This window comes from Aedes aegypti, chromosome 3 (genome assembly GCF_002204515.2).
Source record: "Aedes aegypti strain LVP_AGWG chromosome 3, AaegL5.0 Primary Assembly, whole genome shotgun sequence".
In the NCBI taxonomy this organism is placed as follows: Eukaryota; Metazoa; Arthropoda; class Insecta; order Diptera; family Culicidae; genus Aedes; species Aedes aegypti.
In genome coordinates this window covers 82,758,833-82,785,516 of record NC_035109.1, presented here as the reverse complement: position 1 = coordinate 82,785,516, position 26,684 = coordinate 82,758,833, and the positions used below count along the sequence as shown (strand labels likewise).

General features: G+C 40.1%; 2 protein-coding genes across 13 annotated transcripts in view; both read right to left on the bottom strand.

Moving 5' to 3' along the window:
• LOC5565981 (glycylpeptide N-tetradecanoyltransferase) overlaps positions 1-5,144 on the bottom strand; it is a 28,857-nt gene extending 23,713 nt beyond the window's left edge. Inside the window, exons 1-2 of the mRNA XM_001650295.2 lie at positions 4,887-5,144; positions 4,501-4,794 (exon numbers count right to left, since the gene is read on the bottom strand). Coding sequence (XP_001650345.1) covers positions 4,501-4,774 — 274 coding nt within the window. The 5' untranslated portion in view covers positions 4,775-4,794; positions 4,887-5,144. The remainder of the gene's footprint in view (positions 1-4,500; positions 4,795-4,886) is intronic.
• Positions 5,145-23,914: 18,770 nt separating this feature from the next.
• Positions 23,915-26,684, bottom strand: part of LOC5565987 — a 774,815-nt gene continuing 772,045 nt past the window's right edge. For 11 of the 12 annotated variants that reach the window (XM_021855745.1, XM_021855749.1, XM_021855750.1 and 8 more), the window contains 4 exons: positions 26,084-26,310; positions 25,720-26,023; positions 25,129-25,661; positions 23,915-25,062 (listed from right to left, as the gene is read on the bottom strand). In XM_021855745.1, the coding sequence (XP_021711437.1) occupies positions 24,772-25,062; positions 25,129-25,661; positions 25,720-26,023; positions 26,084-26,310 (1,355 nt within the window). In that variant the 3' untranslated portion in view covers positions 23,915-24,771. The remainder of the gene's footprint in view (positions 25,063-25,128; positions 25,662-25,719; positions 26,024-26,083; positions 26,311-26,684) is intronic. The other variant, XM_021855747.1, reaches the window with a different exon arrangement.

The window sequence follows — 26,684 nt, the reverse complement described above, 5'->3', positions numbered from 1 at the left end:
ATCAGTAGAGGAAACCCTGAATAATTAGCAGAGGAATCTTTGAAGGAACCTCTGGAAGAAAGCCAGCCTGAAGAATTTTCCTCGGAGTACTTTCTGGGTAAATCTATGGATAAATTTCTTGAAGAATTGTTGATGAAATTCCTGGTAGAATCCCAGGAAGACTTTCTGGTGGAATCCCTAGTATAATCAATGGTTCTGGAAAGACTTCAAAGTAGAATAACTAGATGAAACCGCTAAAGACTCCGGATACAAACTTTGAATAAATTAACCCTAGTCATTCTCATTCTCATAATTTTAGAGCTCTGCCGGAATACTTCGTGCAAATTGTAATTGTAATTCCTCCTCAATATCCATTTCTTCCGGTATTCAAATTCTGAAAGTTGTGCTCTTTCTCACAACGATTATTGCCATAGAAATATTCACCCCCACAGCCACAGAAATCGAAAAAAAAAAAATAACAATCACATATTCACTAGGCTTGCCGAGAGCATTCAAAACATGCGAAGAAATATGGTGTTGCTGCAACACACTTTGACAGTCGGTCAAACGGTTGCAGCAACATAAATCGGTTTGACTAACTTGGGGGCGGAGTCAATGTTGGTCAAACCGTCTGAGCGTCTGTGGACTGCATAAGGCATGCCAAACGTAAGGACTAGAGGCGGGTATGTGAAAACATCAACAACACTCCTGTAGTTGCAAGGCTGCACAAAGTCCTTTCAAAAAACCATTCAAATGGTCTAGGTAGCCTTAAAAGAGAAGACGGCAGTTTTACTGTTGACTCTTCTGAAACACTGAAAGTAATGATGAGAACTCATTTCCTTGAATCGATCCCATATTCGGATGAAGAACAGGTCTTAGATGAGGCAAGACATTTATGGTTGAAAAATACCTTTCTTCACGCCATCGAGAGTCAAATGATCTTCTCCTTCTTCTTCTTGGCATTAACGTCTTCACTGGGACAGAGCCTGTTTCTCAGCAAAGTGTTCAATAAGCACTTCCACTCATTAACTGAGAACTTTTTTTTGCCAAAATTGCCATCCGCATTCGTTATCGTGTGGCAAGTACGATGATACTCTATGCATAGGGAACCTAAGGAAATTTCCATTACGACATTACGAAAAGATCCTGGGCCGATCGGGAATCGATCTCAGACACCTTCGACATGGCTTTTCGATTCTATAACATTCCCCAGAAAACCATTCCCCCGAAAACCATTCCCCAGAATTCCGTTTCCCAGAACGAACCATTCCCCAGAATCTCATTCCCCAGAATGTAACATTCCCCAGAATTTCATTCCCCAGAATGCACCATTCCCCAGAATGCACCATTCCCCAGAAAGCTATATGAATATCCATTTTCTATTTTCTTTTTTTAATTTTTGGTTTGCGTGAGTCATTTATGTGACAGGCTAAGGTCTGATGTGACAAAACAAATAAGTAAGTAGGGGATTAGAAGCATAATGAACACACGGGGCGAAATGGACACCCCCTTATTCTCTGGGAATATGCATATTTCAGCAAAATTTTATAAACTGTACGAAATATGTATTGTATATGAACTCTTTGACGGTATACAAGTTTATGCTTTGCTTCATTTGTCCTCTGAAATTCTACTATATTTTTTCTCAGCTAAAATTAGTTCATACGCAAAGCGGTGGAAGAATTAAATTTTAGAGCAAAGTAACTAACCTAGAGAAGTTTTTTCTTGTTAATGTGATAAGTGGGAAGCACTTTTACATGTCAGTACGTTTTGACACCCATTAATAATTTAGTTTTTACTAAATTCCACAAAAGTGTTCATTTTACCCGGATACCTTTTTATCAGTCGTGTTTTGGACCCAATTTTCTATCTCGTTTTTCTGACATTTAATAAGATTTTTTTCTCACCATGAATGGATCCAGCACGTCATACTAATTACGAACTTGGAAACCAGCCGAGAGTAACTGAAAAATTGCCATTCTATGTAAAATAAGCATTTGCCTAATGTGTCCATTATGCCCCATAATCCCCTTATTCATGATTATTTTGCATATTATAATAATACACCCTTCTTTCAGTAAATTCCCATAAAATATACAAACTATATGTTTATTTTTGCCTATATAGTGATGCACCTTTCTTCCAGTCTTATCTTATTAATTATATAGGCAAAATATATAGGGGCCCAGACAGCCGTAGCGGTAAACGCGCAGCTATTCAGCATGACCATGCTGAGGGTCGTGGGTTCGAATCCCGCTGGTCGAGGATCTTTTCGTAAAGGAAATTTTCTCGATTCCCTGGGCATAGAGTATCTTCGTACCTGCCACACGATATACACATGCAAAACTGGTCAATCGGCAAAGAAAGCTCTCAGTTAATAACTGTGGAAGTGCTCATAAGAACACTAATCTGAGAAGCAGGCTTTGTCCCAGTGAGGACGTAACGCCAGAAAGAAGAAGGCAAAATATATCGATGGAGAGCCCATATAGCATAAGGGCATTTGGTATAAAGTCATTTGCCATCCAGCCATACTTATGCTCCTTCTTTTCAAAAAGGATATTCTTCATGTTATGCCAAATGGTCATTGGCCAAATGACCATGATGTCAAATGGTCCTTGATCATTTAATCAATCATGTCAAATGCCTTCTTGTCATTTGGTATCCTTACGGAACATTTCTCGCATAATCTGAGATAACGCCCTAAAAGCCATTGGTAACCATGTGTGTAGCTCGTTGTTTCTGAGCAAATGAATGAATAAGCATCCAAACCAACACCACCGGCAGGTAGAGAATGATCCTTTCTTCACCATAGAGTTGTTAAATGACGTGTAAATCTATTCAAATGCTCAGAAAAAACGAGCTACACACATGGTTACCAATGGCTTTTAGGGCGAGATCATAAGTTATGCGAGATTTTGCCTATATCGTTAACAGGATAAGACTGAAAGAAGGGTGCATCACTATTTTGTGCAAAATTAAACAAGTCATTTGTTTGTTTTTTGAACTTGACGTAAAGAAGGGCGTATCATTTTAATGTGCATAATATTACGTTTTTATTTTGCCGAATTTACGTAATAGTTATATCGGAAACGTATAATATGAAACTACGAACGTCTTTATTCCATTCGGGGTGGCCTCAAAAGGTAAGCTATGATGCACCTTCCTAGAACATTGATGAAAAGCTGGATACATCACTATATTTGGTAAAAATTGGACATACATGAGAAATTATACATTTGGAAACTACTATACCGAAAGAAGGGTGTAGCTCTATTATGTGCAGAATAGTGATGAGTTCCATATTCTTTTGATTAAATATTGGATATTCTGTTTGCCTATAGACTGATCTATCAGTCTTCATAAGTGCCAATAAAAGTGAAACTACTGTGATAGTTCATTTGCAAATGAAATTTGAATTATGCGTAAAGTGTTCATAATTAGCTGCATGAATGCTAATCTTCTCATGTACTTGTAAACAACTTTGTATGAAGTTTCATTTTCAAGTATTTTTAACTAAATTGTTTCAAAACTGTAGAGTAGGTATATACTTTTCTGGGGAATGGTCCATTCTGGGGATTGGTTTTCTGGGGAATGGTTCATTCTGGGGAGTGAAATTCTGGGGAATGGTACATTCTGGGGAATGAGATTCTGGGGAATGGAATTCTGGGGAACGGGTTTCGGGGGAATGGTTTTCTGGGGAATGTTATAGAATCGGCTTTTCTTATAGCCGCGGACTCTAACCACTCGACTAAGAAAAGCCCCTATGGTCAAATGGGAATTGAGTTCTTTTCAGCCTTAGAAATCTGCAGGGAGATGACAGTTTCCCAGTTTTACTACAACAAGGAAAAGCTACGCTTTGCCCGCTCTTAACCAAAATATTAATAGCTACTGATGCGCTTCCATACATTTCAAAAGCGTGGCAAAAGGTTCGAGTTTTTTTTATTCTAAAAGCTGGAAGGATAAAACAACTCCTAAAGCCTTTTGGACCTATAAGCCTTTCTTCTCTTCTTTTGTCAAGTTAACAAGTTTAATGGAAATGCCTCTTCGTAAATCTACCAATACGACGCTTCAGTCGCTGGAAAATGAAATCGAGAAATCTCGTTATATCACTTCGTTATCGTTATATCACCGTTGTTGCTTTTCTTATATTGAAGCAGCATTTGATAATGCATCCTGATTTTCATAATTTTATCATAACATTTTTGTTAAAATTTGTTATTCTCGTCAAATTTAAATATAAACTGTGCGTTGTCAAATTGAATGAATATTTGATGATCACCAAATAAAATTAGGGTCATACCATAATATTCCCAAATAATGGAAGCAGTCGAGAAAAAAAAATCCTCCAAGTTGAAATTACTATTTTTAACGTATTTTGTCAAAATAATGACGTTTGAGAATTGAAAAATATGTATGTGTTGAAGTTATTGAGAGTTGTCTGTATCATATGATAATTTTTTACCAACTTGATATGAAAACAGTACCCTGTACGATTATGAAATTGAATCACTGTACACTTACCGCGTCCAGGCAAAGCAATTCCCGAACCGGAAGCAATCTCTTCCTGCTGACCGGCAGCAGTTGAGAACACGGCACTGTCCTGATCCGGAGCAGCGCCGGAACCGGTACCGCCATCCTGCTGACTTTCCTGCGGCGGTTGCTGTTTGTTCTTCTTTTTCTTCTTGGACTTGAGCGGTTTCGCTCCGTCGGTGGCCGATTCGACCAAGGGACCATTCTTTTCCGTGTCGGGTTTCAAGTCCGACGTTTCCGCCGCTGCCACTTGCTGATCGGCCATCGTTAGGAACGGTTCTCCCTCTTATCAGTGCCCGAAAAAGGAAAAAAATGGTCACCAGAAAAAATATTGATTTTCCTTCTGATAAAAACGCCCTTCGCCAGCGAAAACTTACCACCGAAACACCGCACCGGAATGGAAAACGAACAAGCTGCCAGGTGAAACTTAAGCAATTAGCAGGTACCGTAGAATCACAACACTAATGCTGCTAATTGCACAGGATGATTACCGTACCGCTCAAGGATTTTCCTCCGAGTTAGAACAGAGATTTCGAACGAAAGAAAAACGCGATACCGCCGAATCGAACGATGACGAGAGCGGCCCACTTGACTTGAATGTGTCAGAACTGTTCCTGTTGGTCAAGAAGGGTCCGGTTGAGGGAAAGAGGGGGAGTGTCTTGACATTTCGGCATAACCGGTTGGGTGTTTTGTGCCGAAATGTCAAACGGTGTGAAGGCTGCACGGTTGTTTGCGAATACCCTTTAATGGGTGAAAAAATACTCTGTCGAATAGCGACCGGATCTGTCAGAAAACGGGTAAATAGGGTCCTAAAACCCTGTCCCAATTTTAGTGCCAAACGCTTAAGTTTAGGCCAAAAACACATGTTTACTCAATTTTCTATTGTTTTCCGTTGGTTTAAGCCCAAAAAACATTTTTTTAGATTTTGTCACATCCTTTGGCTTAAACTTAAATTTTGGGTGTATTTTGTTTCCCGTGTCCCTAACGAAATGTCAGATAGGAACAACCCCAGTGGTCGATCTAAAACCCCTGTGGTGTTTTTGTCGACTAAGCGAACGTCAAACAAGATCAAAAGTGTCAAGGTTCATTTATGGACCAAATTTTTAAATTAAAGTTTAAACATGATATAGCCATTATTTGAGCGGGAAAAATTGCTAAAGTAGTTACAGTAACATGCTTTTTCGTGTTGTTAAATAAAAACAAGATTTCATTAAAAATTTTAGGACCCAATTCATATATGTAAAACGGGTAAATAAATACCCATTTTCGAGAAGCAATGGCTGTTGAAAAACGGGTGATTTTAAACCCGTTTATGGGTGAAAAAATAGTTGGCTGACATCACCTGCAGCTGTGCGCAGTTTCGGAGTTTTTTAATAATTCAACTCGTATTGATACACGCAGCGAACTGGACTATCGAATTTCATACATTTTGCCTTATGAAAGGTGGAACGGTTATTGCAATACGAACGCTTTATCACAGACAAACAGACGTCACACTCTCATCGATGTCCATCGACCACCTTTTTAACGGTCGATTCAAATATATGTTAGGTGGCCAATCCACCACCCGCAGCGCTCGCATCGTTTTTGTTCGTGTTTGACGTTTACGCACTACCGCCACCTGTTGGCCCATCGGCCAAACACAGTGATTTTAGCATTGGGCGTACATGTTCTCGCGACTATGATTTTGATCGCGATTTGTTCTAAGTGTTACGTCTGTTTGTCTGTGGCTTTATGTATCGTTTTAGCATCATCTCACATCAAGGCGTCGATAGGCGCGTGTTGTACGCTCGGGCCTATCGATTGCAAGGTTCTTGGTTCGATTCCAGGTTGCCGCGAAAACGTTTTTTGTTTTCAAATTCTGGTTTCAAAAGGCAAATCTATGAATTTCAATCCGATTTCTTGTGGCGAATTTTCATAAGGGGTTCCTATGTTTATCGATAGTCCATTTGCCTGAGTGTACTACTCTTTGCATGCAACGTATTTCCCGATGGAAACATTTAAAGAAATGGTAAGTTGTGACCTCAAATACTAATCGTTATTTAGAAAAACTGGTTATAATCAACACTAATAATTTTCAGATGGTTCCGTTGCTCCTGCTGCACGCATCTTGGAGGACCAGCATCCTTGGGAATACATAATTGATTAGTGTCATAACACTATGTGTGTATGTATTTATTAATAAAGTTTATATAACAATAATTTTTACAAATAAAACTGCATTTTCCGCTAATTTCTTTCAAGAATCGTAATAAGGCTGATACAAATATTAATTTTCTTTTATGTCACCCCCCCCCCCTTCAAAAATCCGAAAATTTTGAAGGGGAGAAAAAAAAAGATTCATCATTTTTTTCACATCAGTTAGATTTTTATCATTTTTTAAAGTAAAAAAACAAGTAAAATAATGATCCAGAGGACGTTTGAAAAAAGTTTAACAATTATCGTTAAAATAAAAATTCGAAAAATAACTTTTTTTTTCATTTTTATTTTTTTAGTTCCTTATTTATTTTTATCCCCCCCTCGTACCTTCCAAGTGGTCTCGGACATAAAAGAAATTTAATATTTGTATCAGCCTAATTGATGAAATTATAAATGTCCATATCTACCATTTACAAAAAGGGTAAATTTTTACCCTTTTTACGTCGCGAGCACGATTTACAAAGCGGGTAAAAAAATACCCATCTTTGACATAAACTGCCTTTACCCGTTAATGAGTAAACAGGGTTTACCCATTAAATGGGTAGAGGCACTTTTAGCGGAAATGGGTATTTTTTCACCCATTAAAAGGTAATCGCAAACAACCGTGTGTAAATTTGAAGCAAGATGTGAACGGAATATTTCATAGAAGCTGGAAATATTCCAATCAACACGGGAAATCAGACTACTCAAACATAAAATAAGTTCTACACTGAAATGAATTTTATTGTAGAAACTACTGAATCCATGGTAACTTTAAGAACTGCACCAACGATTTTCAACCGACTACATTAATCTGTTAACTCTACCAAAACATAGTCAACATCATTACACAAGAAAATTTCTTCTGTTGATTTAACCAGAGTTGTAGTATTTTTGACTAGAAACATTCTTGATTTGAGAAGTTTAGCATCATACTTTTGACCACACTGTGTTGTACGGTGGGTGTCACGGATTGAAATACAATGCTTTATAGTGGATGCTACTATGCATGTCCATGGACATAGTCAAATTTACTGCACTGCACAGTCATTTTCACCAGATTATAGTAAACTTAACAGATTTTTGTAGTCGGTTGAAAATCGTTGATGCAGTTCTTAATTTACCATGTATTCGGTAGATTATACATTTTTTTGCGTGTATCTGGATGCTCAGGAATTTAGTAGAGATGGTCGGGTTTCAAATTTTCCAAACCCGAACCCGTACCCGACTTATTTTATTCCTTAAAACCCGGACCCGACCCGATCCCAAGACAAAAATCGAAGAGTAAACCCGGACCCGACCCGTATCCGAAAAATTTTCGCTGTTCAAACCCGAACCCGACCCGAAACCCGAAAAAGATTTCTAAGGAAAACCCGAATAGAACCCGAGTTCGAAAACATGATAAATTCATCGTTTCTGAAACATAGGGAAGCTTTCAGGTTGTTACTTTGTGAACAATTCTCACCAAACCCGACCCAAACCTGACTAAACCCGACTTTTTTCAAGCCCGAACCCGACCCGCACCCGTTATTTTTTTAGTCTTCAAACCCGACCCGAACCCGAACCCGAAAAAAAACAAAAATTTTCAAAACCCGAACCCGAAAAAAAAACAAAAGTTTGAAAACCCGAGACCCAACCATCTCTAGAATTTAGCACGTCATTCTTAAATTTCAATTAATCAAACATTGTTGGGATGTCGAGGCTCGAACTCAGGACCTTCCGATTTACAGGCGAATGCTTCTCCACTGCTCTAACCAAGGTTATATTGAACAGCAGATAAAGAGCAGTATTTAAAGGGGTCATGCACAAATTACGTCACGCTTCAAGGGGGGGAGGGGGTCAAGCCAAGCGTGACAAGCCTTACAAAATTTTCGAAGGACTCATACAAAAAACGTGACAAAGGGGGGGGGGAGGTGGTCAAAAAAGTCTAAATTTAGCGTGACATAATTTGTGTACCATCCCAAAGATATAAAAAGATAATCGAACAAATTATCGTGCATATCTCGCACAACTTCTGATCACGCCCTAAAAGCCATTGGTAACCATGTGTGTAGCTCATTGTTTCTGAGCATTTGAATGGATTCTCATGTTATTTTCACAACGCTATGGGAAAGAAAGGATCATTATCTACCAGCCCGTGATGTTGGTTTGGATGCTTATTCATTCATTTGCTCAGAAACAACGAGCTACACACGTGGCTACCAATGGCTTTTAGGGCGTTATCTCAGAGTATGCGAGATATGTTGTTTAAACATTGTCTAAATATTTTGCATGCCCGCGGTGTATGTAAACATCATTGTTGAACATTGCTTGTGAAAAGGTCTCAAACGTAAGGCTTATTCAAGCTATCTGCTTTATTATAGTTTAATAGCAGATGAATAATCAAAACATGCTGTTGAATTATTACTGTTCAAAGGCTATTTTTGTAATGACGGTGATCATAAGTATTAAGGACTTCTTCAACGTTTTTTCCACAATTTAGTTATTACTCGTTATAAATCCCTGTAAGACAAACATGTAAGGACAGCACAGTTAGCGCCAACGTAGCCTTGTGTGTTTGACAGAACAGTAATGCTGTCACAATGTTAAATCCCATATACAGTGGCGCCTTTGTTTTGATGCGGTGAGCACTTGCGAAAACTACCTTCAATGATCCATTGTTTCTTGGGAACTGTAAGAAAATTTTACAGCTCGTCCTCCTTACCATTCAAAGAACGAGCATTGCAATTTAAAATATTTAAATTGTTATTTGAATTCATTAGAAAATCGTAATCCAATAACAATTTGGTTAGTAAATTTTACACCAACTTAGACTGCTTCATTCATAATGGTGGCTTTGAACATTGCATCAATCATTAGATTCAATTGTTCAGTTAGAAAATTAAAATCAGAGGCAGACATATCACTTGAAGTGGGTACATTAGGGTTTTTTTTCCATTTGATTTGAAACAAGTAGAATGGGTACTCATAGAACGAATAGGGGAGGAGTTCAAGTTACCTGCTACGATATCGGCAAAGGATTTTCCGTGGGTAGATACATTCGAAATTGAAAAATTCGAACGACTACCCGATGGATTAAAATTAGCTTGTGAATGAGCATGATTAAGATCTTCCTGATGGGTATGATTCCTAATCAAGCGATCGTTAACTGAAAAATGAGTATTGTTCGATATTACCAGGAAAATTCCGGAAACGACCGTTATCGCAACGGATATTATCTTTCAACTGCCTGGCACGAGTTTCAACGACTCTCTTGCGTGAAGGACAATCCCAAAAATGTTATTTATGATTGGCTCCGCATATAAACTTGGTGGTATGTTCCTTCACTGAACAGACGTCCTTAGCATGAAAAGAACCTCCGCAAATCATGCATTTAGCATCCATGCGACAATTTTTTGTACCATGACCCCACTTTTGGCACCGACGGCACTGAGTGGGGTTCTGGTAATTTCCTCCAGTTTTCTGGAAATGTTCCCATGTCACACGGACATCGAACATAAGTTTTGCTTTTTCTAAAGCTTTTATATTAGCTAGTTCTTTTTTTGTTAAAGTGAATTAAATAATATTCTTGAGAAAGCCCTTTCCGAACAATGACAGATTGGGTTCTCTTTTTCATAATGATTACTTGGACTGGGGAAAATCCAAGTAAATCATTTATTCCATTTTTGATCTCTTCGGGTGACTTATAGTCACTTGAGAGACCTTTCAAGACAACTTTGAACAAACGTTCAGTTTTGTCGTCATAAGTAAAAAAATTGTGCTTCTTCTCTTCAAGATGTTTGGGAAGAAGTTCGCGATCTTTAAGAGTTTCCGGCAAAACGCGACAGTCGCCTTTCTTTGCGATTTGGATGGAAACCTTGATTCCCCTAATGGAGTTCAAGATCTCCTGCCTAAATCCCCCGAATTCGGAACAACTGACCACGATAGGCGGCACTCTTTGCTTCCTCACTTGAATCAAAGAGCCTGGGCTAGAGGCTGCTTCGATTTGGTGTTCGGAAAATTTGTCTAGAGCAGCAAACTGGTTGCTCATTTCGATACAATTATTCATTTCACCCTTGGAAGAAGGTTTGCTGTTGGGGTTTTACCTTAAACGCACAATATTATTCCATGACCTGTCCATACACATTGATTGTCATTGATATGAAGCAAGAGAAAAATAAAGGTATTGAGTTGTAAGCAAACGAGCAAGCAACACGCGTTTAACTTTGCTCTTGTTATCCGGAATTTCTGCGGCCATTCTGTTTGTCTTGCATTTGGTTATAGCAGTTTGGCGACGATACGGAGGAAAACCTACGCAGGAACAGAGGAATCGACGACATTGCAAGTTTTCGCACTCGGAGGTTTCATCAAAAGGACGAATTCCAGATTGGGAATATCAGCGGGAAGTTGGAAGGTACCAACCTTGCTGGCGTTACGAAAGGGCTAAGTATATTGACAGCTATAGAAGGTATGCTATTCACGCCTGTGCATTAGTATTAGTAGATAGTTATGAACTTTTACCGGATTTGTATGGCATTTGTTATATTTTAATGCAATTCAAGTAAATTTAGGTATTTAGGTTAACAAAATATCGATATCTTAGCAGAATAATTTGTGACGTATCCGATTGGGAGGTTATTTGATGCATTTGTTCTATTTATGAGGAGTATTTTTCATGTTTCTCATCACAACCGATTACCTCCCTCAGAAATAACTAGCCGTGCAAGTTGTTTTTTTATAAATATACAAGAATATATTTACTATCTGTACATAGAAAGGGCTTATTGTACGGAATGCAGGAATTGAATCTGATATACAATTTGGAAAATTTGACCGAATGTCTAGGTCACATGAGGGGCCCAAATACATAGGAGTGAGGGTGACATTTAGGTCGGCTTTGAGTTAAGTATACTGAAAAGTTTAATAAAATAAATAACACAAGGTGCATTTGCTTGTTGTTATTGTTTAGTATAATTTAATTTTCGATAGTTGTTCAAAACTTAAATCAGGATTTTCTTTATATTCTTCCGCTATGGTCCTGCTATCTGATTCTCGGAAGTGCTTGGAACAGACGACAAGATTCGTGCTTTTTTTCAATTTTTATCCTAACGATCGGTTTCTCTGCTCAATGATCGTCGGAACCGGTTCACATGCTTCTGTTTTAGGGTTTCTTCGAATATAATTTGCTCCTGCATGTTGGAACATGACAATTCGTCATTTTGATGATGAAATTTAAGCACTTTTCTAGTTTCAAACCGGTGACAACTGGTACTGAAAAAGTTTTCGTAGCTTGATCGAAAGAGTACATTTCTCGCATAATTTATGATCTCGCCCTAAAAGCCATTGGTAGCCGAGTGTGTTGCTCCTTGTTTCTAGGCAAATGAATGGCCCAGAATGAAACTATATCCACTGGAAGATAGAGAATGGTAACATTGTTGAATAAGGTGTAAATCCATTCGTTTGCTCGGTAACAACAAGCTACACACTCGGTTACCAATGGCTTTTAGGGCGAGATCACAGGTTATGCGAGATTTGGCTAAGTAGAATACAATTTGATGGCGCTTCAATATTTTGATGTTATAAATGATTAATAAAGATTTAAATCTGTAGACTCAATGACAATTCAATTTACATAATAAAAGCTCGTCCCGTATTAACATTTGCCGAGCAATGATACAAAAGCGATTTCCATACTAACTTGAAATGTATTTTAAAAATAGTTCCAGGGCACGGAAATTTATGAAATTTTGGATTCTGGCTCAATTGTTGACATAGAATCATGATATGTAAAAAAAACTGGATACCCCTATACAAGCCAATTGAATAAATTGAGTTTATATTCCGAATTCAGTACAAATCTGACGAATTTTCATAACTATTTTACCTGTGTGAGTATTTTCGTGTAAGATAGACAAAAATGCAGCGTACCTTTAGTAGCTGTCAAAATACGTTGACGAAAGGGGGCCTTTCCGGACGAAGCTGGTGTGAGTACGAGTGATCGGCTGTTACGAAAGGGGGCCTTTCCGGACGAAGCTGGTGTGAGTACGAGCGATCGGCTGTTACTGTATTAGTGCTAGACGACGCTGCTGATGCTGCTGCTGATGATTGAATGCTGTGGTTGCTGCGAACGACGGGTGTGTTGATGTAATTCTGGCCTCGATCGATGTAAACAATGATGGAAGACAACAGAGAAGCGGCTGTGGCTGTTCCGGCTACAGCACCAGTTGCGCCTAATTTCTCCATGGAACCGTTCGACAAAGAAAAAGGCAAATGGGCGAGATGGGTGAAACGTTTGGAAGGAGGATTTCGTATGTTCAATGTGCCAGAGGAACGCCACGAAGACTACTTGCTACATTACATGGGAGCTACGACATACGACCTACTCTGTGATCATATCAGCCCGATCGAACCGGAGACGAAGAGTTACGCTGAAATTGTTACTACGTTGGGAGCATTCTTCGATCCGGAACCACTTGAGATGGTAGAGGTATGGAAGTTCCGCAATCGAACGCAAAAGGAAGGAGAAACCATGAAGGAGTTTATAACGGAATTGCAACGCGATGCGAAGTTTTGTAAATTCAGAGACTATCTGAAGAAGGAATTGCGGAACCAGCTGGTCTTCGGTATGCGATCGAAGAGAATTCGGTCACGACTCATCGAGGAGAAAGAGCTGACGTTTGAGAAGGCGTTGGAGATTGCGCTCTCGATGGAAGCATCGGGAGAGGGCGCGGAAATTTTCGAGAAGCGAACACAAGATGTAAACTACACTGAGAGGCGACAAGTGAAGGTAACAAACACTACAAAAAGGAAATGCTACCGATGTGGAAGTGAGGCTGGCGAGTACTTGTCGTCATAAAGAAACCGTTTGCAATTTCTGCAAAAAGTTAGGACATCTCCAGCGGGTGTGCCTCAAATTCCAATCGCTGGGAGAACAATCAAAACAGGGCAAAGAAAGCAAACTTATGAGAAAGAAAATGCAAACCAATTTGATAGATGAGGGGGACAACAGTGACGATGTAAGGGAAATTGGGGAGTCAGATGTTGATGAGGTCCTTACTCTTGAGATTTGCAAAGTTGATGACAGGTCGAAGTCTTTGTCGAAAGTAATCTTACCGTTAGAGGTAAATAAAAGGGTCATCAAATTTGAGGTCGACTGTGGGTCTCCGGTTTCTCTCATCGGCCTGGACGACAAGGAAGTTTACCTGGGCGAGTTACCATTGTTCAAGACTGACGTAGAGTTAATGAGCTACTGTGGCAACAAAATTGCAGTTTGTGGGTATGTGAAAGCGGAAGTGCAGCTGAACGGTGACTCGAAATCGTTGCGATTGTTTGTGGTCAACACAGAACGTCACCCTTTGTTAGGTCGTGAGTGGATGCGGAAGTTGAACGTCGATTGGAATGAGATCATTCGAAATCCAGTGCCTTGTGTAGGAGCTATTTCGGTTCGCAACTCTGGTAAACCATTATCTGGTGCTGTGCGGGATCTTATCGAAGTTTTTCCTCGGGTGTTTGACTCGTCGATCGGTACTATTCGAGGCGTTAGGGCTGCATTGCACTTCAAGCCAAACAGCAAACCAGTCTTCTTGAAAGCTCGTACCATCCCCTTCGCCATTCGTGACACTGTGGAGCGTGAAATAACTAGCATGGTAGAAAGCGGTATACTCAAGAAAGTGGAACGTAGTGCCTGGGCCACTCCGGTTGTTCCAGTCATGAAATCGGTGGATCGTGTACGTTTATGCGGAGACTATAAGATAACGGTCAACAAATGTCTCGTGGTTGACGAACACCCTTTGCCGACCATTGATGAGCTGTTTTCGAACATGGCTGGCGGACAGAAATTTACAAAGTTGGATTTGGCGCAGGCCTATCTGCAAATGGAAGTTCGAGAGGAGGATCGTGAAGCCTTAACCTTGAATACGCATTTGGGTCTCTATCAACCGACACGTTTAATGTACGGCATCTCTTCCGCACCAGCCATTTTCCAGCGTGAGATTTCTCAGCTGCTAGGAGATATCCCCGGTGTTTCAGTATTCCAACGATTGAAAATGGTTCTGCAACGGTTGGACGTACATGGTATGCGGTTGAACGTAGCAAAATGTGAATTCTTTGCGGACCGCATTGAATACTGTGGGTTTGTGATTGACCGAGAAGGAATACACAAGATGAAAACCAAAGTAGACGCTATTCAGCAGATGCCGATACCATGCAATCGTGAACAAGTTAGAGCTTTTGTCGGTTTAATAAACTATTATGGTCGATTCATGAAGAATTTAAGCACCCAAATTTACCCCATTAACAACCTGCTGAAGGATAACGTACCGTTCCGTTGGGATGATGAATGCAATAAAGCGTTTTTGTGGGTCAAAAAGGAGATGCAATCGGATAGAGTTTTGGTACATTACGACCCTAAACTTCCATTGGTGTTGGCAACTGATGCATCACCTTATGGTGTTGGTGCCGTTTTAAGCCATTTGTATCCGGATGGTACCGAAAGACCAATTCTCTATGCATCTCAAACCCTGAACAGATCGCAACAAAACTACATACAAGTCGATAAAGAGGCGTATGCGATCATATTTGGGGTCAAAAAGTTTTATTAGTATCTTTACGGCCGCAAATTCATCCTCGTAACTGATAACAAAGCCGTTACTCAAATCTTAGCACCCCACAAAGGACTTCCAACGCTAAGTGCCGTGCGAATGCAGCACTATGCAGTTTTCTTGGAGTCGTTTGATTATGAGATTCGATTCCGTTCTTCGAAAGAAAATGCGAATGCGGACGCAATGTCCAGATTGCCGATTCAAGATAAGGTTAACCAGCATCGAATTGAGGAAGCGGACCTGGTCGAAGTGAAACAGATTGAAACTTTACCTGTAACAGCAGAAGTTTTGGCGGAAGGCACTAAGGAGGACTCTAACGTAAAAATGTTGATGCAAGGTTTGAAAGTGGGACGAAGCGTTGAAGGCTGCGACAGATTTGGTATCAATCAAAGTGAGTTCTCGGTCCAGAAGGGTTGTCTGATGAGGGGTATACGAGTCTACATTCCTCCTAAGCTACGACGGCGAGTACTAGAAGAGTTGCACACGGGACACTTCGGCGTATCCAGAATGAAGTCTTTGGCGCGATCGTACTGCTGGTGGGAGACTGTCGACCGTGACATAGAGGAATTATCAAGAGACTGTGGTGATTGTGCCAGAGTTCGGAAAAATCCTGTAAAGGTTGCTCCACATTGCTGGAAAAAAGCTTCAGAACCATTCCAACGAATCCATATTGATTTTGCGGGGCCGTTTCTAGGACTGTACTTTTTCGTGATCGTGGATTCATTTACAAAATGGCCAGAAGTCAAGATCGTTCCCGACATGACAACGGATACCACAATAGACCGTCTGCGTGAATACTTCGTCACATACGGAGTCCCATCGATTATCGTCAGTGATCGTGGGGTTCAGTTCACCTCAGATCAATTCCAGACGTTTCTGAAGCGTAACAACATCACGCACAAAATGGGAGCCCCGTATCACCCAGCTACAAACGGTCAAGCTGAACGGTTTGTTCAAACTTTTAAGGACAAACTTAAGGCATTAAAGTGTGAACGAAAGGATGTGCAATTCGAGCTGTACAAAATTCTGATGGCGTACCGTAGAACCGTACATCCTTCAACGGATAAATCACCATCTATGCTAGTATTTGGGAGGCAAATGAAATCAAGACTCGATCTGTTGGTTCCTACCAGCGTTCCGGAGGATTCATCTCCCGGGAATGGAGCGTGTGTGCGAAGCTTCAAGATCAATGAACGAGTTGCAGCACGGGACTTTTTGGGATCCTCTAAATGGCAATTCGGTAAAGTAGCTGAACGAATTGGAAAACTCCATTATATGATCGAGTTGGACGATGGCAGAATCTGGAAACGGCATGTGGATCAGATGAGAGTGGGCCCTGTGGAACGAAACACCAATATCGAGTCCAGCACGGAATGTACCGATAGATTACGACGTAGCCATTTGGTTTACTACTCTAATCAGATACCTTCCGTCGAAAATTCCGACACTGTCATACCTCAACAAACAACAGTAGTTCAAACTCCAAATAAAACACCAACACAAGCTGTCGATGAGTCTGCTGTATCTTCAAGGCCAGTTGTCATGAAGATTTCGAGCGGAAGTCGGGTAAACGCACCTATAATCGAAAAACCAATACAGTGTAACATCGAAACACCTCGTAGATCTACAAGAATGAGAAACCCACCTAAACGGCTTGACCTGTGACGACTATGTGACTAACAATACTAACCCTATATGTTGAATTCGATGTATGTTAGGGCACAGCATCTGTTGAGAGGGGGAAAGCTGTTGGGGTTTTACCTTAAACGCACAATATTATTCCATGACCTGTCCATACACATTGATTGTCATTGATATGAAGCAAGAGAAAAATAAAGGTATTGAGTTGTAAGCAAACGAGCAAGAAACACGCGTTTAACTTTGCTCTTGTTATCCGGAATTTCTGCGGCCATTCTGTTTGTCTTGCATTTGGTTATAGCATTTGCATTCCGGGGAAACGTCCTTTCTTCCATTCTTGCCACGTGTAGTGACAGTTTTAAAACCCACTTTTTTGGAAGGAAGTAGTGAATTCAGAGATTCTCCCTTCCTTTTGTTTGTTGTTGCAACTATGTTTAATGAATAAACGAAAGAAGACGTGACCTTCGAGAGGTTTTTTCCCACGACAGTGTCCAAGAAGGATTACCACCGCTAGCTTTCGCCAACGGGTCCAACGAAAAATCGAAGGCACGGGTCCAAACAAGGATCGTAAAGGGATCAATAGTAGAAAAAAATTGTACTGAAAAGTACCGTTTTTAATTTTAGCACTGAAAAGTACTGTTTATGTAGCACTGAAAAGTACTGTTTTATTGCTTTAGGTAGTTTTTAAGAAAACTTCCAAGAGCAGAGAGAATTCGTGTACGCACAGCACGAAGGTACGATGCGCACTGTTCCAATCTTTAAAGAATGCTACTGAAGTTGACATTGTATATTGTCAGCGCGGTAAAAAAGTTAGAATCGGTTTCTGACCGAAGTTGGATTTTTCTCAGAATTTAAGCGAGATACCTAACTCAATTCACATCCGAATCCCAACTAACATTTCAGAGCCACAAATAAGCATGCATGTTTAATTATTGTTTAATAATGGTAATGACAGCTGAATAAAAATTTTGCTCTATAAGAAGCTGAGAAGATGCTCTTCAAACACAAACTTAGATCACTATTCAACGTTATGCATTAGAATGAACAAAAATTGGATCGCCACTTATTAAACGTTTCCAAAGATTCTTATTCGACTAGTCAAGATTGTTTTACTAATGAGCCGAACAAGACATGTTTCCCCCAATTATAAAGTCATTATTCCACCAAAGAAATGTATATGTATAAAGAGATATTTAGAAGACGAATTAACGTTTTACTTGCTTCGCACTTCAGCTTTTTCCACATGTTCAACGTAAACATGATTAAGAGCTGAATAAGTATTTTATAAAATCCTAATTCAGCTTCAGTATATCATAAGAACAGTTGATGCAATAGAGGCCAAAATTACGAAAAATAAACACAATGTTCAGCAATAAATAAGCCTTGCAGAATGGATAAAACTAAAGCTAAATTTCATAAAATGGACAAAATATCAGAAATTCGTGTTTAGTTCCGCATGCATTTCAAAGCTCATAAATTATGCTTTCTCAAAACTTTTCAAATAGCTGTTCAGAAAATAGAGATGGTCAGCCTCCAGAAATGTAGGATTATTTTGAAGAAAAAATGAACATTTAAGCTAAGTATTCCGAGTAGGAGCGAAGTACTAACAAACAAAGCGTGATATAGAATTGATTGACATAAGAGATAAATAATCAGAAGACAGTTTCAAAATTTTGTTCCTAGATCTTCTAAACCTATGAACAATTTTATGTTTGCAGATCTAATGAATAGCTCGCAGCTATTGGTCAAATCTTACAGAATCTAAATATGACATGCCAATTTTGTCCCAGTAGTTTATTTTAAATATCATTTCCAGATCTTTTATATCATATATCTATCAAGTCAATATCAATTTTATCTATCAATATTATAATTTGCTATTGCTAAGCTTTTTTTTCGCCGGCTCGGGATGTAGTTCCGTACACAGAGTGGAAATTCCTTTGACAGAAATGATTAAATAAATATCCATAACGAGCTATATTAAAAAAAAACATTTCTTCACAACTGAATAAATACTGAGAACTAAGAAATATGATTTTCTTTGCCATTTCTGTGAATAAAAATCCCGCGCATCAAAATATGTGAATATTTTTCTATTCAGGTGCATAGTCCTCAGAACCCTTCAAATGATTTAAATATATTCATACAGAGAACTATTTCTTTAATGCATAATAGGTTTATAAAAAAATCAATATAAAAAAAAAACAAAAATATTTAATTTAAAAGAATATTTTAGTAAACAAATCATTCAAATTAAAGTTTTGAACAAACTAAAGCCTATTATGAAATTAGATTAATCTCTTCAGACTGATTTTACTTTGTGTGAATAAACATTGTTTTTGACCATCATCAACACAAATTTTCTCACTGTGCGCTAAAAATAGCCGACTGAACTCAACTAGGATCAGCACTAAACAGCAGCTGAATAATATGCTTGTTCAGTTGTTGATTGGCGTACCATGTGTTGATTAGACGTTGTCGAATAGAAGCTCAAATATGATCAATATTCAGCTAGGAGAGGTTTATATTTTACACTAGACAGTACAATCATCAACTCTAGGATGGCGCAGATAGCAAGGCATACCGCTGACGATTGGAAGGTCTCGAGTTCGAATCCAGTATCCAGGCGATTTTTAAATGTGATTGTTATATCATAATAAATGTTAACACAACATTTAAAGTGCCTAGAAAAATAAATTTTTGTTTTTTATTTGTTTTTAATTATTTTTGGACCAGCTGGTTAGAAGCTGAACTAAATGCTTGCAAGACGTTTTTAAAGCTGAAAAATAAAGTTGGTATTCAACGACATGCTTTAAAGTTTCTCCAAATTTGTGTGAACAATGCCTGAACAAAGGTTGGGTATGAAAATTGTTAAAATGTTATTAAACATGATGCTGGATAAAACTGCCATAATGGTGTTTGTTAAATGAGTGAATGTTAGTTGGGATGCGCTCTTATGCGCCCTACCTCCGAAGTAGGGTATCTTTCATGGATCCCGAGAACAATCCATTTTCGGCAAACTGCATTTTCTAATGATTGACCGAACTTACAATCACAGACAATGTCTGTCTGTCTGATGTCTGTGTTACAATATTACATGTGGGCCGACACTGAAGGCTTTCTTTCAAAATATTATTAATTTATGAATAACGATTTCAACATTACGTTAGCTGCATCCATCGATTGTTTGCTCCAGTATATATATGTATATATTCATCCACATATCCTCTTCAATATATAAACATCTAATAATTATCATATAATCTGTATCTTTCTTGATGTGTGTGTTCCTCTTCCATTCGGGTTGCTTATTTACAATGTACATCGACGAACCGTTCGGTTTTGCTAGTGATTTGGATTGTATTGTGACTGTGTTCACGCTTTGTTATTGTTACACACATACTTGTGTTGGCGGTTACGTTCTATTTTTTCCTTCTATTACGACACCCACGTTTCAAAATTGTCTAACTTTTACGGTTTTTGGCTTTCCAAACAAGTCCTCGGTTTGTTAAAATTGGCTTTTTTTCTTCTTTCAGCTTATACTCTCTTCGACAATGTTCACACACACACAGTCTCAGCAGGAATTCCACACTCACACATGTGCGTACGAGTGTACGAGTATGGGTGTGTTTGTTATTTCTGAGGAGTTTCTCTCGTTATTTTTTGTTTGCTAGGGATTTTTGTTTTGTGGTCTATAAATTCACATATAAAATATTCAGTTCCTTTGTGTGAAGTTTATTTGTTTGTTTTCTTATGTTTTGTTATTTTGACTAATGCGTTTTTATTTGACTATTTTCGGGAATGAATCGATGTCATTTGTGGGAAGCCTAATATCAACTATTCGGAAATGCAGTGCCGGTAATGATTGCGATGCGAAGGAAGAAAACGCGGAAACCGTTTTTATTTGTTTTGTTTTACAGCATTTATTGTGGCGATTTTGGAAATAAAAACATGCTTATTCACTATGGAAGTGGTAAAAAGAGTAAAGGATTTTGTTGCTATGGTTGAAGTTAAAAATAGTCATTTCAAAATTGGAAAAATGATGCTTTCAATGAGCTTCTGAAGAGGTAAACGAGGCATACAAAAAATTGGAATATTAAAATCTATCTTTTTTTCAGATATTTTTGTTTAAAAAAACCAAAACTAAATTTTATTTGATTTTAAGCTACGGAGTTCAATTACAACATAGCATTGACGAACTCGAAGCTAGAATATTTTTTTTATCTAAGTTCGTTCGAACTATAATGCCTATAAATAAGAGTGAGGTGTTGTTCCAGATTTGACAAGTCTTCTGCTCGTTTGGAACTCGACTCTGTATATGGAAATTACAGTTCACCACCCAATGAACATTTTAGCACAGACAAACAGACGTCACACTCTCATCATTGGCCATCGACCACCTTTTTAACTGTCGGTTCAAAAATATGGTAGGTGGCCGATTCACCACCCGCAGCGCTCGCATCGTTTTTGTTCGCGTTTGACGTTTGCACACTACCGCCATCTGTTGGCCTATCGGCCAAACACACCGATTTTAGCATTGGGCGTACATGTCCTCGTGACTATGATTTTGATCGACATTTGTTCTAAGTGTTACGTCTGTTTGTCTGTGATTTTAGTCACACTTTTAGTGGAATGAGCGTTAAACAAACCACTGTCAAGCATATTCCAACTGAATAAACTGTGATTCAGCTGCTAATGTTTCTTGGGCGATGTTTTAATTTTAGTATTGGCGCCACTTAGTTTTCATTCTCACATCATGATCTACCATGCATCTCATAAACAAACTGTGCATGTTAAATCGATACTGCTAAAAATGTGGTAAAATTCAAACTGTCATTACGTTATCCGTCTTTCGATTTGTTAATTTCTGGTTTGATGATTTTTGTTATTTTTTCGCCATTATATCATTGTGATCATATTGTGCATCCCGATAAAATTCAGAAAGAGAACTTCGCTCATTTTCCTCTTCTTTATCAACGAACTTAAGGTAACACACGATAGACTCATCGTGGCATTCATGAACAATCTATGTTCAAACCACAGACAAACAGACGTAACACTTAGAACAAATCGCGATCAAAATCATAGTCACGAGGACATGTACGCCCAATGCTAAAATCGATGTGTTTGGCCGATGGACCAACAGATGGCGGTAGTGTGTAAACGTCAAACGCGAACAAAAACGATGCGAGCGCTGCGGGTGGTGGACTGGCCACCTACCATATATTTGAATCGGCCGTTAAAAAGGTGGTCGATGGACATCGGTGAGAGTGTGACGTCTGTTTGTCTGTGTTCAAACTATCGTTGAAAAGAAAATATTTCTATTTTATATCATATCGGTCATTCGGTGATCTATCGAATCATATGCTTGCTAGCAACAGGCATGTTGATACACTTTCAGTTCATCTCTGTCTGGTAGAACCGATATCACACCCCGAAAACTGCAAAATTGATAATCATTTATGGATAGCAAACAGTTGCACCTTAAGCACCGCCAACACATTTTCAATCGAAAGGATTTTGGCGCGCTCGAACTGACAAATCCTCCGTTGTAATGGAACTTCTTCCGTCGACGTGATGTTGGACTGTTTTCAAAAACAGTCGAGATAAAAGCCGAGCCGGCAGAGCAATGACAGTTAGTTCGTTCAAAACTTCGCTTCGGAAGTCCAACCGGCGAACTCCAGATTGGTGCTGCGAAGTCAATAAAACGTTAAGCTACAATCACAGACAAACAGACGTAAAACTTAGAACAAATCTCGATCCAAATCATAGTCACATAGGACATGTACGCCCAATGCTAAAATTAGTGTATTTGGCCGACGGGCTAACAGATGGCGGTAGTGTGTAAACGTCAAACGCGAACAAAAACGATGCGAGCGCTGCGGATGGCGGATTGGCCACCTACCATATTTTTGAATCGACCGTTAAAAAGGTAGTCGATGGACAATGATGAGAGTGTGACGTCTGTTTGTCTGTGCTACAATGTAGAAAAAAATTTATTGACTTCGCAGCACCAATCTGGAGTTCGCCGGTTGCAGAGTCTATGAATGGAGAGTTGCGCGAAGAGTGAAACCAAATCTACCTATCGAACTGTCAAACCGTCTACCTATCGAGCAGACCAGCAAAACAGATAGGGGCTATTTTCGAAGACGAAGAAGAACAACCATTCAAAGAAGTCTCTTCGCGCAACTCTCTGTATATAGAATCTGGCCGGTTGGACTTCCGAAGCGAAGTTTTGAACGAACTAACTGTCATTGCTCTGCCGGCTCGGCTTTTATCTCGACTGTTTTTGAAAACAGTCCAACATCACGTCGACGGAAGAAGTTTCATTACAACGGAGGATTTGTCAGTTCGAGCGCGCCAAAATCCTTCCGATTGAAAATGTGTTGGCGGTGCTTAAGGTGCAACTGTTTGCTATCCATAAATGATTATCAATTTTGCAGTTTTCGGGGTGTGATATCGGTTCTACCAGACAGAGATGAACTGAAAGTGTATCAACATGCCTGTTGCTAGCAAGCATATGATTCGATAGATCACCGAATGACCGATATGATATAAAATAGAAATATTTTCTTTTCAACGATAGTTTGAACATAGATTGTTTATGATGCCACGATGAGTCTATCGTGTGTTACCTTAAGTTCGTTGATAAAGAAGAGGAAAATGAGCGAAGTTCTCTTTCTGAATTTTATCGGGATGCACAATAACAACTGAAAAAAGACTAATAGTTAAGAATAATTTGCTACCGTAATAGAGTTCGCTAGAAGATAACGAGCGAAATGTTTTCTTGAAGAAAAATGTTATGCCAAACGACCGTTATACCAAATGTCCTTTATGGCAAATTCCTTTATTTCAAATAACCCAGACCCGATCATACAAATTCATATTTTAAAACTTGAATTTCCGTCAAGAAAGACTCGAGATTTCCTATCTATGAATAGATCTGGGCTATTTGGAATAAAGCCATTTGCCATAAACGGCATTTGGTATAACGGTCGATTGGCATTACATTTTTTTTATCAAGAACAGTTATTATTTTCAGAAAGTAGGAATAGATTATTTTCTACGCAATCAACCGACTCGTTTACTACTGCAGCAAGCTCATTAAATACCTACATCTTAAGGTACGATTGACAAATAGAATTTACCTTTCGCCACTATGTACTGTTACTTCCTACTGTTCAAGAGCCGACCTACACGTGCGGTAGCTCACGCAACATCGCTGCGACAGTTCTGTACGAAATGTCAGGTACTTCATACCAAACATGCGTAACTTTCACCGCAGTGTGCATCGGCTGTATCCTACAATTCACTCAACAGTCATTCAGAAAATGTAACCTTGCCTTTGCGATCTATAAACTTTGCGTAACGACTAACGAATGCAACGTCCTCAACATTTACTCCAAAACTTAAAACAAGCCGTTGGGCACACCGTAAGCCCTAAACTTAGAAAACAATATCCGTGGCAGAGCATGAGGATAAATACACGTTGATAAAATTTGCTACATCATGATCAATAACGGTCAACAGACTCTTTCGGATTGCTGTCCGTCCCTTGTCAACGCCCGCTAATGGGCATCTCAACTGGCGATACACACATCTAACAGAAAGGAACAACAATTTCCCTATACAGAATCTCTAGAACACATCCGTAACACATAACAATAAAGTCCACCCGAATGACGGATTCGGGAGAAGCGCCCAATGCTGCGGATGCCGTTGCTCCGTCCAACAACAGCACCGCCAATAACGTGGTAATGTTTGGCTGGGGTGATAGTGAAGAATACGGTTCACCGACCGAAGTCCGGCTTGGGGTGCGGACTGGGAATGACGAGGATCAGCTGTTTCACTACAGCTGATCCTCGTCCTATAAGCCGCAGTCGAAGCTCTCTCCCCACTCGCTGTAGCGAGAGTCCTGCTTCTGCAGACGCTGCTGGCAGGCCTCCAGATAGCTGTCCTGTATCCGGTACATGCCACTGTTCGCCTGGTACATCAACGTTTCCAGGATGCGCTCGTTCTTGATGGCCTTCGATGGAAGCACGATCTTGATGAGCTCTTGCGGTGAGATTCGGTGCAGTTTCAGGTCCCGTGCCAGCCGCTCCATGATGCAACGGAACTCAACCTTGGCGTCCGTCTTGGCTGATGCTTTGGATTTCACCTAGGTGAGAAAATGAGAGAAATACGTTATTGAAAGCTTAAAGGGAGGTCAAACGATCAACCGTACTTTGTGTTTCGCCCAAGCCAGCATGGCTTCGAACTTGCGAACTTCAGGTATTTCCAGGTTTCGGCACATGATCATCTGAACCATGCTCTCGCTGAGCGTAAGAAACTCTGCCGTCTGGAACAGAGCGTACGCTCGGGTTTCAACGAACGCCAGGATCATGTTGACCAGCTCCGAGGCAGATGTGTATCGCCAGTAGTAGTTCTCCAGGGCGGTCAACATCGGACAGACGGCATCTATCCGTAGGAACTGTTTTGCGTGGTGGAAACAAGCTTGCAGAAGTTCAGGCAGGTCGTAGTGCTCCGCAGCACAAATGAGACCTGGGATCGATATGCACGTCAACGGGCAACTGCCGGTGTGTAGATAGTCCAGTAGCACTCGGAAGGTTTCCGGATCGAACTCGATGATCGTGAACTCAGTCTGCGCCAGCTTCGCTCGATCGACCTTCTGTGCATCGGCGCAAACCGACAGTCGTGGAACGGCCAGTTGGCCTGCGTTGGCTTTGCTCTTGGAACTGCTTTCTTTGCCATCTTTATCTGGAAAAGTAAGAACATCCGTTGACTTGAAATGGAAAGTTGGGGGGAGCATACGAACCGGAACAGTCCTGTGAGGAGGCCCATTTCTTCTTGTCGTCGGCGTTCAGCTGCGACTGCTGCTTTCGTATCGATCTACCCCAGCCGGCGGTGATCGTGCCGAGGCGTGAGAAGGCTCGTTTCACCATCGGTGACGAGGGAACACTTTTCGGTCGAGGCGATTCAATGTCCGGCACTTGGAGGAAGTTACTGCTCTTGGGCCGTAGGTTTTGCGGGGAGAGAAGCGTTGGAGCCGGTCGGGCCAGTAGCTCCGCAACCGGCACCTGAGGTGATCCGAAACCAGTTTGAATTCCGTACAGCATTTCCTGGAGTGAAACAAATAAAGCTCACACATCGAGTGTTGGATAGTTAAAGCCTCAACCTACCTGAAAGACACGACTTCTGACGCCGAGGATGGCGCGTACGCCGATGAAGCGGGCTCGCTGCTTGGATTGCTGCCCTACTAGGAACACTACGTCGAATAGCTGTGCGTTCTGAAGACACGACGGTTCCAGGTTTAAAAATACGCGTGTAAAATCTTTCGCTAATTGATCGTAGTCCTCGAACTGATCTCTAACCGAATCTAGTAACGGTGAAGAAGGCCTCATGTGTCCTGAAATGGAATACGCATCAAGGGGGAAAGTCTCAATTAGATCAAATTTATGTTCCAGTCCCCAAAGTACCACCAACGGGTTGGGGGTAATCTACGGTGGATGGGTTGTGGGATCATGTAATAAAGATTCATCAATATTCAGTCCTCAATATTTTCCAACAATCGATTGCGACTTAAATCGTATCTGTGCCATCTTAAAGCGCCTCGACCCACATTACAAAACGGTCCTGTTGTTGCAGCAGATGAGCAAGCAGAACAGTTGAAACAACAATCGTTTGTGCCTTCTACTTCCCGACTGAAGAGCTCGCTCAAACAGCAAGTGAAGTGTATTTGTTCAGTCAACAAAGGGAGCATCTAGGGTGCAGTTTCTTGGT